Source organism: Corvus kubaryi, unplaced genomic scaffold (assembly GCF_017639235.1).
Source record: "Corvus kubaryi isolate FWS band 111438036 unplaced genomic scaffold, C.kubaryi_AGA036_p1.0 121, whole genome shotgun sequence".
Taxonomy (NCBI): Eukaryota; Metazoa; Chordata; class Aves; order Passeriformes; family Corvidae; genus Corvus; species Corvus kubaryi.
In genome coordinates this window covers 1451437-1462073 of record NW_024580656.1, presented here as the reverse complement: position 1 = coordinate 1462073, position 10637 = coordinate 1451437, and the positions used below count along the sequence as shown (strand labels likewise).

Sequence of the window (10637 nt, the reverse complement as noted above, 5' to 3'; positions counted from 1 at the left end):
TCCTCTTCCTCCTTCCCTGATCCCACAGAGCCTGGACTGATCCCACAAGGGGATCAGAGTGCAAGGGGGAGGTGTCTGGTTTTATTGTAATGAAAAACAGCGGCTTTGGAAGCTCTGGGGGTTTAGGAAACTCCTTCCTGCACCTTCCAGTCCTTCCTGGGGGCTGGGGGAGCAGGAAGGGGGGGCACCACCCCGGCAGTGGGTGCTGTCAGTGGGAGCTGGGAGCTGGGCCAGCTCAGGCACTCCCTGGAGTGCTCCAAAGAGCTCCAGATGCTCCAAAGGGCTCCAGGGGCTCCCAGGAGTTTGGGGGTCTCTCAGGATCTTGGAGGGTCCAAGGAGCTTGGGCTGCTCCTCAGGGCCACACATGAGCTGGAGGGGTGTTCCCGGGAGTTTGGGGTGTTCCCAGGAGTCCAGGGTGTTCCCGGGAGTCCGGGGTGTTCCCGGGAGTTCGGAGTGTTCCCAGGAGTCTGGGGTGTTCCCTGGAGTCCGGGGTGTTCCCAGGAGTCCGGGGTGTTCCCAGGAGTTCAGGGTGTTCCCAGGAGTCTGGGGTGTTTCCGGGAGTCTGGGGTGTTCCCAGGAGTCCGGGGTGCTCCCAGGAGCTTGGGGTGCTCAGAGGGCCCTGGGATGCTCCGAGGGTCTCCCACAGGGCTCAGGGTCTGAGCACCCCAGGATGCTCTGATTCCCCCAGGATACTGCAAAGCCCCAGGATGCTCTGAGGATCCCAAGATGCTCCAAAGCCCCCCAAAGCCTCAGGATGCTCCATGACCCCTGTCCCTGGAATGTTCCAAAGCCCCTGGGGTACTCTGAAGTCTCCCTGGATGCTCCAGAGCCCCAGGATGCTCAAAAAGCCCTGGGATGCTCCAAGGCCTTCAGGATGCCCAAGCCCCCGGGATATTCTGAGCCCCTGACATGATCCAAGACCCCAGGATGCTCCAGGGTCCTGGGATGCTCCAAAAGCTTCAGGACGCTCGGATATCTTTCCCTCTCCGGGATGCTCCAAAGCCCCCGGGATGCTCCAAATCCTCCGGGGTGCTTCGACACCCCCGGGATGCTCCAACACCCCCGGGATACTCCCAAACCTCGGGATCCTCGAGCTGTCCGCAGCCGCTGGGATGCGGGGTGGGGAGAATCCCCCGGGAAAAGCAGCCGGGGCGGGGGGAGGGCAGCGGGGCGGGGCCGGTCCCCTCCCGAGGCCCCCGCCCGCCCTTCCGCACGTTCCTTCCTCCCCCCCCCGTCATCCTCCTCCTCCTCCTCCTCCTCTTCCTCCTCCCCCCGCTCTCGCGACAGCTCCGCACAGAAAATGGCCCCGCGGCCGCCCCGCCGCTGATGCGCGACCCGGGAGGCGCCGGCCCCGCCGCTGCCCCGGTACGGCCCGGAGGGACCGGGAGGGACCGGGAGGGTCCGGCGGGCACCGGGGGAGCCGAGGGGGGAGCGGCACCGGGGGGAGCACCGGGATCGGGGAATGGACCGGCACCGGGGGCTTTACCGGCACCGGGGATGCACCGGCACCGGCGGGGATGTACCGGCACCGGGACTGTATCGGCACCGGGGTTGTACCGGTAGCGGGGATACCCCGGCACCGGGCTGTGCTGGCACCGGGGTGTGCTGGCACCGGGAAGGGGGCACTGGCACCGGGGGATGTACCGGGCCAGGGGTGGACTGGCACCGGAGCTGGATCGGTACCAGGGATAAAGCAGCACGGGGGGATGTGCTGGCACCGGGGGTGCACCGGTGTCGGGGGATGGACTGGGACCGAGAGCTGTCCTGGCACCTGGGGCTGGAGCAGCACCGGGGCTGACCAGCACTGGGGACAACAGCGGTACCGGAGCGGGGCCCGCGGTACCGGGGCTTTGCAGGGAGCCAGGACCTGCACCAGCCCCGGGGCTGCTGCCCACAGGGGCTTCGGGGCACGGGGCCACTGCCCATGGCGGGGGTGGCCGTGGGGGTGCTCCCGGGGCTGTCACTACCCTCAGGACTTGTAGCCATGGGTGTACGGCCCATGGGGGGCTACCAGCCCCAGAAACCGGTAGCCATGGGGGCTTCCCGTGGGGTTACCCCCTGTGGGGCTGACAGGGACAGGGAGCCCCGGGAGCCACTCGCCCTGGGTCCTGACAGGTGTGTGGCCTGTGGGAGCACCAGGACCCCCCTCACATCCCGGGATGCACCTGCCAGGATCTCCCTGTGGTTCCTCCATCCTCCCACACCTGTGGGAGCCGCTTTGTTGCTGCCAGAGCCGGGGGCTCCTGGCCTTGGCTGCGGTGTGAACTAGCCTGGTGCTGCTGCTCGGGGTCAGCTTTGCCCAGCCTCAGGGAGGAAGCCCCACCGTCCCCAGGTGGGTCCTGAAGGAAAGGAGGGTTTTTTTTCCAGCTGCAGAGCTGATGCATCTGGGTGGATTGGCCATCCACAGGCAGGCAGGTAAAGGGGGGCACCAGGATGGTGTGGGCATGTGGGGAAATGGCAGCAGGGGATAGTGGGGACCCCCAGGCTTCCCCCCTGAGAGGGAAGAGGGGCCTGAGCTGAGCTGTCCCCGTGGCCACCATGGGGATGTGACAGTGAGGCCGTGCACGGGGCTCGTGTCCCCCCTTTGGATGCTCACCCTGTCACTGGGTTCGGGGGGGCTCCTCGGGCTCTCCATGTGGGTTCTGAGTTGGAAGGCAGGGAACCCACGCAGGGAGGGGCAGAGGCAGTGGCTTTACTCCAGCCCATGCTGGGGTTGGGGCACCCACCTTGCCTGGAGCATCCTCCCCCCAGCACCCCCAGCTCTCTGAGGGCTCCCTGCCATATCTGGAGGCATCAGGAGAATCCACAGGGTGTGTTTGAGTTGGGGCTGTGGATCTGAACCCTGTGGCACTGGAGGAGTTGTGCTGGTGGCACCACCGGCGCGTCCTCCCCCGGCTGCAATCACATGAGCCCCTTGTTCAGAGCCTTTGTCTCATCTCCTGCGCCGAGGAGCCGCGTTTGGGGGGAGCCTCCTCATCCTCGGGCCTCAGAGCATGCACTGAGATGCTCAAATCGGATTATTTGTCCCATTTATCCTCCTGGGGTGGGTTGAGAAAAGTCTCGGGCTATGGATAAAGCCCCCGGATGGTTTGAGGGGGATGAGCTGTGTTAATTATTCACTGAATCAGCAGCAGAGCCTGCGCGGGGTGACCGGCAGCTGCAAACGTCCTGCCCACCCTCATGGCTGGCAGCCCTGGAAGGGTTTTTCAGGTCCCTGTTCACCCCACGGGGGTTGGGATGAGGGAGTTTGGTGTCAGCAGCTTTTTGGGGAGGCTGAACCTGTGGCAGGAAAACCCTGGGGATAATGACAGCGACAGCGGCGGCTCCGGGATTGGGGGGTCCAGGGCAGGTTTGCACTGGTGGTCACATCTCAGGGGCAGTCGTGTCTCTGGGGGTCACATCTCCAGGAGGGTCACATCTCGGGGGGTGTCATATTTCTAGGGGGATGTCCTGCCTCTGGAGGAATCATGTCACCAGGGGGTCACATTTCTGGGGCAGTCACATTTCTGGAGCAATCACATCTCTGGTGACCACAGGAGGTTACTGGGGATGGGGACAGTGGCAGGTCAGCAGCACCTGGGTCAGGGTGTCACGCTCAGGGCTGCAGAACAGACAGTCCTGCAGGAGGAGAAGTGTTGGCCAGCGTCCCATGGGAGGTGACAAATGACAGCAAGATGATCCAGGTGCCACCTGCTCTCCAAGACCCAGTCCTTGGGCTGGGCACAGGGTGATGCCATGGTGCTGCCACCGTGTCCTCTGCCATGTCACCCCTGTGGAACATCGGGGCCACAAGCCCAGCGTCCATCCCACCTGCCCTCACAGGATCTGCTCAAGAGGCATTTTCCCAGCTTTTCCAAGGAAAAAACCAGCTTACAGGGCATCACTGGGATGCTGCAATGGGGAAATGGAGAGCGGCTTCTGTGATCCCAGAGGGACAGGACGGAGGTTCCAACATGCAAAGGCACTGCTGGGTTTGACCCTGGAGCACCAGGAGCTCCCTGTCCCCTGCTGCACTGCTGCTGAGGAAGAATTTCCTGATCTCTTGGAAAAACTTCCCTGTGCTGCAGCTGAGCCCCCGGTGCTGTGGCTCTGCTCGGGCTCATCTGGAGGCCATCGGTGCCAAGGGTCTGCCAAGGGTCCTGAGCACAGGCTGTGCCACCCAGCTTTGGTCCAGAGTGGCATTTCCAGCAGGGAAGCAGGAATTTTTGTTCACTGCAGTCTCTGGCAGCTCCGAAAGCTCTGACGGCTTCAGGGTCGGGCACCAAAACGTGGCGGTGCCACAGGGACACTGCCCGGGGCTGGGCAGACAGACACAGCCCTGCCTCGAGCTTTTCAGCATTGTCTCCCCAAAAAGAAGATTCCCAAGACCTTTTTTCCCACCAAAACCCTCATTTCTACCTGATAAACAAAGCTCCATTAAACTTTCTCTGTTTACCCCATGTCCTGCAGGGAAGAAGGATGGAGATGGAGCATCCCCTCCATGCAGGGCTGAATTTCCCCCCCTGGGCCATGACCAGCCCCAGCCCTCCCCCAAATTCCCTGTTCCATGGCCAGTCCCCCTCCATGGTTGGCTGATTCCATCCCGAGGCCGCTGAGCTGAGAAAACAACAAAAAAAAGCCCCACAACCCACAGACAAAGCCGGGAGCAGCCACAGCAATAATCCCACATGGATCTTTCCCCCACTCCCTGATTTATTTCCCACTGGGCTGTGATCCCAGCGTGCTGGGTATTGCAGGAACAGCTGCTGGGTCTGGCTTGGCCAGGCTGAGCCCTGCAGGGCCAGACCCCCCAGAGCTAAAAGCTGGGAAAATGCCTCTGGAGCAGATGTTAATGGGAAGGATGGGGTGCCCCAGCCAGCAGAGCTGATCCCCAGGGAGATTTCCCAAGGAATTATTGAGCTCTTGGGGAAACATTGGCCAGTGCCCACTTCACAGCCCCAGCACTGATATTTATTATTGTTGCTATTATTATAATTTTTATCATTATTATAATTATTACAATTATGATCAATTTCATCATTATCATTATCAGCATTATTATAAATATTTTTAGCCTCTCATCCTTTTTATTTTATCCTTTTGTCCTTGTTTTCATCACTGCTTATGATTTATTAGCATTATTATCGCCATTATGATCATCATTTTCTCTCTCACTCCAACATTAAGACACTACAGAGAAGTCTCCCAAACCGAGGGGGTTTTCCAGATGGTTTTCACTGGGAATTAGAGTTTGGCTTATTCATGTAGGAGCCTCGTGCCAAGGCATGGTGAGGCCAAGCCGATGTCATTTTGGGCAGGAGCTGTCCCCACGTGCCCATCACCAACTCCCAGTCACTCAGTGGGACCTGCTGCTCCTCCTGACTGGAAAACCCTCTGGAATTTGGAGGGGAGCCCCCCCAGCCTTGGGAGCAGGAGGCTGGAACAGCTCTGGCAGTCCCTGGTTTGGCTGTGCCTTGGAGGGGATCCTGCACTTCGGGCAATTTTTGGCTACAGATGCTGTGAGCTGGACACGAGCAGGATCCTGGTGACACCTGTGGGGGCATTTGGGGGCTTTGGGGACACCCCGGGGCCGGAGAGGCAGGAAGGGACAGTGCCAGCTCTGGGTTCAAAGCCCCTGTGAAGCCAGGATCTCCTGTGGGCTCGGCCCCGGGTGGGAGGGTCGGTCCCACGGCCACGGGGCACCGAGGAGGAGGAAAAAGAGGAAGAGGAGGAGGAGGAGAAGGAGCAGGAGGAGGGAGTCACCATGGTCCCGGGCTGGGATCTGACCTCCCTCCCCTGCTCCCGGTGCAGCATCGCCGGGAGGAGCCGCCGTGTCCCTGTGCCCGTGCCCAGCTCCAGCCAAGCCATGAAGACGGAGAAAGACGAGGCTGTGGCCACCTTCTCCCTGCGGGGGAAATTTGGCACAGAGGGGGCAGGTGAGTGCCCTCAGGGGTGGTGAGAGGAGTCGGGGAGGAGCAGGGGGGACGCCTTTGTCCTAGGAGGTCCCTTTGGCCGAATCCCACCCCATGGGGATGTGCTCAGCTGTGCCAGGATGTGCCTGGGTGTGCAGGTGGCATCACCCAGCGTGATCCAGGCACCATCAGGCTTCACCCTCCCACCTCAGCTTTTCCTAGAGCAAAGCCCCTCCCAGCTCTCACACCCTGGAGGGCTCCAGCCCTCTCCAGCCAGACCCCCCGGGCCCCGTTCCGCTGTTTTTAAGGGATGGGGAGGGCAGAGGGGTGGTTTGGCAGGGCTGATCCTCACACCCTCTCCCCGCAGGCTGCAGTGACCCAGGCCTGCCCAGTGCCCCGATGCCGGGGAGCGCAGGGACCCCGGCCCCGGAGCTGCGGCCGCTGAAGCACAGACCTGTCCCAGGTGAGCCCAGCCCCGCCCCGGGGAGGGGACAGCGACAGCCGGGGCACGGACGAGCCCGACGGATCTGTGTCCTTGCAGGGAAACACTACCAGTGCTCGAGCTACGGCTGCAAACTGGCCTTCCCCAGCATGCAGGAGCTGATGGACCACCTGAAGGTCCACTACAGACCCACGCAGTCCCTGGAGGGTAAGGCCAGGACACGCCACGTGCCCTTTTTTTGGGTGGGAGGGAGCAGAGCAGGGCTCAGAGCTGAGGCAGGGCCCGTGGTGGTGTTCCAGGAGATGGGAGTGGGGGGAGCGTGGGAGGTGCTGGGGACCCAGCAGTGGGGCTGTCCCAAGCCGGGCTGGTGCTGAATCTCTCTCTGAATTTCTCTGCTCAGGCAAAACCTTCCACTGCCCCACCCTGGGCTGCACCGAGACCTTCCCCAGCATGCAGGACCTAATGGCCCACATGAAGGTGCACTACAAGCCAAACCGCTACTTCAAGTGAGTCCCGCTGCTCCCTGTCCCCATCCCGTCCCCTCTGGGGACACCTGGCAGCTCCCGGGCGTCCCCGAGCCCCCCTTGCAGCGGGCTGGGCTGGGGGCGATGCCGAGGGGAGCGTCACTGACGGTGCTTTCCCGACCGCCCAGGTGTGAGAACTGCCTGCTGCGCTTCCGGACACACCGCTCGCTCTTCAAGCACCTGCACGTCTGCTCCGACAGCGCCAGCGGCCCCGCGCCGCCCCCCAGGGCCGACAGGCCCGTCCTGCCCCCCGCTACCTCTGCCCCGGAGAAGGAGCCCCCGGCCAAGCCAGCCGAGGGGCTGCCCAAGCTCCCGAGCGCTCTCCGGCCCCTGGAGAAAGAAGCCATCGTGGCGGGCGCGGACACTGCCCCGGCGGCGCTGCCCACGGGGCTGCCCGAGCTGCCCGGCTCGCTGGAGCCGCTGCCGCTGGTGTCACCGGCCCCCCACCCCTTTCCGCTGCTGGAGCCCGGCCTGTTCGGGCCGTCGTCCTTGACTCGGTTCTCGGGGCCACCCCCGTCCTCGGTGCCGGGGCCGTTCCTGTCCTACGTGCCCCCCTCGCCCTACGGCCTGGCGCAGCCCCCGGCTCAGCACCGCCTGCGGCCCTTCCTGCCGGGCCACGGCCCCCCCAGCGTCTCCAACGCCGTCTGGAAGAAAAGCCAAGGTGAGCGCACAGAGCCGTGCGGGACAAACCTTCTTCTGCTCCCGCCTTGACCAGCAGCAGCTCCCGAGGAGGACCCGCCGCCGCCCAGCCGAGGATCCGGCCCCCTCCTCCCCCTCCATCCCAAAAGCCCCCCCCACAAAGCCCCGTGCCACCTGTGCCAGCCCCTCTGTGATGTTCGATTGGGCAAAGCACCGGCGACCGCCAAAAAAAACGCCTCCAAATTCTCCCGGCCCTGCTGCTCCCCGGCGTGCTGGGGGTGCGAGGCGGGGGGGCCGGGCCAGGCCTGCCCTCCCACGTGTCCCCCCCAGGGAGGGGAAGACCTAATGCTTGTCTTGCCCCTCGATTCCCTCCGCAGGTGTGAGTGTCAGCCCACTCCTCCCATGCTTTGGCTCAGGAGTGACTCCAGGTTAGTTTGGCACCTACTGGGTGGGGGCTGCTTTCTGTCACGGGGGGGTTTGGGGGGCGGCGGGGGGGGCCACAGGGGACGGGAGAGGCCCCAGGGGCACTGTGGTGCTCCCCGGGGAGCAGAGGGGGAGGGAGGGCTCCCTCCTTTTCGGGAGCCCCGCGGAGAGGGGATGCGGCCCAGGTGGGCTCGGAGGCAGGGGGGTTCCGGCTGCACCCCCCCCAAGCCCCCCAGGCTGGCCCCGAGGGCAGAAGCAGCAGGAGGAGGAACAGCAGCACCAGCAGCTGCCCGGGCTCCAGTGCCCCCAGTGCCCCCAGTATGAGCCCAGGCTGGACCCCTGGCTCCCTGCTCCCAGAGTCGGGGTCCTTCCCTTGGGAAGGGAACCCCTGAGCGTGTGGGGCTCGGAGCGGGGGGGCTCCAGCCCCCGTAGCCCCGCGGCACCAGCCGGCTCCGGGCGATCCCGGCGGTGATCCCGGGGCGATCCCTGTGCTTCCCTGCCCGCCCGTCCTTGCAGGGCACTCCTCCAACAGCCGCATCGTGTGGGAGCACACGCGGGGCCGCTACAGCTGCACGCAGTGCCCCTTCTCCACCGCCTCCCGCGACGAGATGACCCTGCACACCGAGGACCACCGCAAGAACCCCCCGCCCGGGCGCCTGGAGGCCGAGATGGGTACGGGAGGGACCCGTGGGGACCGCCCCGGCTGCTGGGATGTCACGGGGATGGGCTCCCTGCCCCGCTGGGATAAGGCACATCCCGCTCGCTCTGGCCTGGCAGGGGCTGGCCAGGCTCCAGTCCGTGGTTCCCCAGCCTGCAGCAGTGCCCTGGAAGGGTTTGTGTGCCCTCCCTGTGCCCCCAGTCCCTGCAATGTCCTGGGCGGTGTCTGTGTGCCCTCCCTGTGCCCCCCAGCCTGTGCAGGACCCTGGGGGTCTGTGTGCCCCTCAGTGCCCTCTCCGTGTCCCCCGGCCCCTGCTGTGCCCTGGAGGGGTCCATGTGCCTGCCCTCCCTGTGTCCCCAGCCCCTGCTGTGCCCTGGGGGTGTCTGTGTCCCCTCCCAGTGCCCTCCATGTGCCCCCCAGGCCCTGTGATGCCCCCGGGGGTCCATGTGCCCCTCCCCGACGTGCTGACAGTTCTCTCCTCTCTCCCTGCAGATTTCGGGGTGGGCCTCGCCCCGTTCCACGCCAAGCTGCCGCCGGAGATGGAGAACTCCCTGTACTCCCAGCTTTGATGCCCTCGGCTCCCACGGGACTCTCCTGCGCCTCCCCATCCCTCCCCTGAGCCGGGCAGGGGGCACAGCACAGCCCCTGCCACCGTGCTGGGACAGGGACCCCTCCCTGGGGACAGGAGCACCCCCAGCCCAGCCCGCGGTGCCACAGGGGCGGATGTTTGCCCCGGAGTTTCTCCCCTTCCTTTTTATTTTCGGAAACTCTCCAGCACCCGGAACCCCTGCATCTCCCTTCCCTAAAGGTTCTGTTGCTTCAGCCCCAGGGGCTCTGTGGGGAGCCCGGTAGGTTCTCAGGGGTTAGTGGACTTCTCTGGAATGAGATCTCGGAATAATAAATGGGAATTGTACAGGAGTGGCGGCCGGGAGAGGCTCTGTCAGTCCCGTGGGGGCTGGGGGTGATGGGGGAGCGGGGCTGGCACTACGGAGCCCCCCCAAAACCAAAGGAGGGGACATGGTGAGTGCAGGGGGGTGTGACCCTCTGCTCCCGGGCTGGCCCTGCCAGGGGCTGCTTTGGGGAAGGAGAAAGGGAAGTGTTTGGGGGAGGGGAAGGTCTGAGGAAGGGGAAGGGACGCTCCCTCCTCCCCCTGCCAGCACATCCCAGAGCATGCAGGGCTCCTGAGCAGCAGGGCTGGAGCCTCTGCCAGCTGCAGCCCAGCACCCAAAGCAGGGTGGGACCCCAACCCGCAGTGCCTGTCTCAGCCCTGCCGCAGGCAGAGGTGCCCGAAGAGGGCATGGAATGGCACGGGAGAGCCGTTGGGAGGGGCAGGGCCCCTGGTGCCCAGCCCGGGGGGCTGCACCCCCTGCACCCCCCGTGGGAGCACCCTGGGGCTGCCCCAGTCCCGCTCTGCCGGTCCCAGCCCAGCGGGGTGAAAAGTTTGCTGCAAACTGGTTTGAGGGGAAGCGTGCTGGGACCTGCTGGTGCCTACGCCAGCGCTGGCTGGGAGCGAGGGATGGGAGCGATGGGAGCACCGGCACGCCCTGCCCTGCTGCTGCCAGCCCCGGGCGGGGACACAAACACCGGCATGGGGCTCAGAAAGGCCCAGTGGCCACCTAGGCGGGGTGGGCACCCCTCCCTCTCGCTGCCATCCCCTCCCTCCCGCTGCCATCCCTGCCCCGGCTCGCTCCTGCGGCCCCCCTGAGCTGGGACCGTGCCCTCCCCAGTCCAGCCCGGTCCCCTCGGGCCCTGAGCAGGGGGATGGACACCCTGAAGTGTCCCTGAGCTGCTGAGACCAGACAGAGTGCCAGCTCATCACAGAGCCAGCACGGGGTCACAGAACCCCCCAAGGGGGGCAGGGGGCCCAGCTCAGCCCCCATCCCCAGCTGGCACAGCCCTGGCCCCCAGCCCACCGAACACTCACCTGGTGAGTGCCCACCCCAAAAGGCAGGAGGGAGACCCTTCCCAAGCTGTGCCTGACCCTGGAACCGGCTCCAGCCACCTCCAAGGGCAGCACTGGCCCCTGGGGGCCCTGCAGACCCCACCGCACAGCAGAGCCC

The 10637-nt window shown here is 64.9% G+C and overlaps 1 protein-coding gene across 2 annotated transcripts; it reads left to right on the top strand.

Moving 5' to 3' along the window:
- The first annotated feature begins 1235 nt into the window (after nt 1–1235).
- On the top strand, nt 1236–9495 carry ZNF414 (zinc finger protein 414). Of its 2 annotated transcripts, XM_042047203.1 has the most exons (9): nt 1237–1365; nt 5791–5915; nt 6259–6354; nt 6433–6540; nt 6734–6839; nt 6986–7518; nt 7874–7924; nt 8436–8591; nt 9070–9495. In XM_042047203.1, the coding sequence occupies exons 2-9, from the start codon at nt 5846–5848 to the stop codon at nt 9144–9146; spliced, it is 1197 nt and encodes a 398-aa protein (XP_041903137.1). In that variant the 5' UTR covers nt 1237–1365; nt 5791–5845; the 3' UTR covers nt 9147–9495. The 2 variants fall into 2 exon arrangements, with proteins under 2 accessions (XP_041903221.1, XP_041903137.1); XM_042047287.1 differs by lacking the exon at nt 7874–7924 and having other exon boundaries at nt 1236–1365.
- Nucleotides 9496–10637: the final 1142 nt, after the last annotated feature.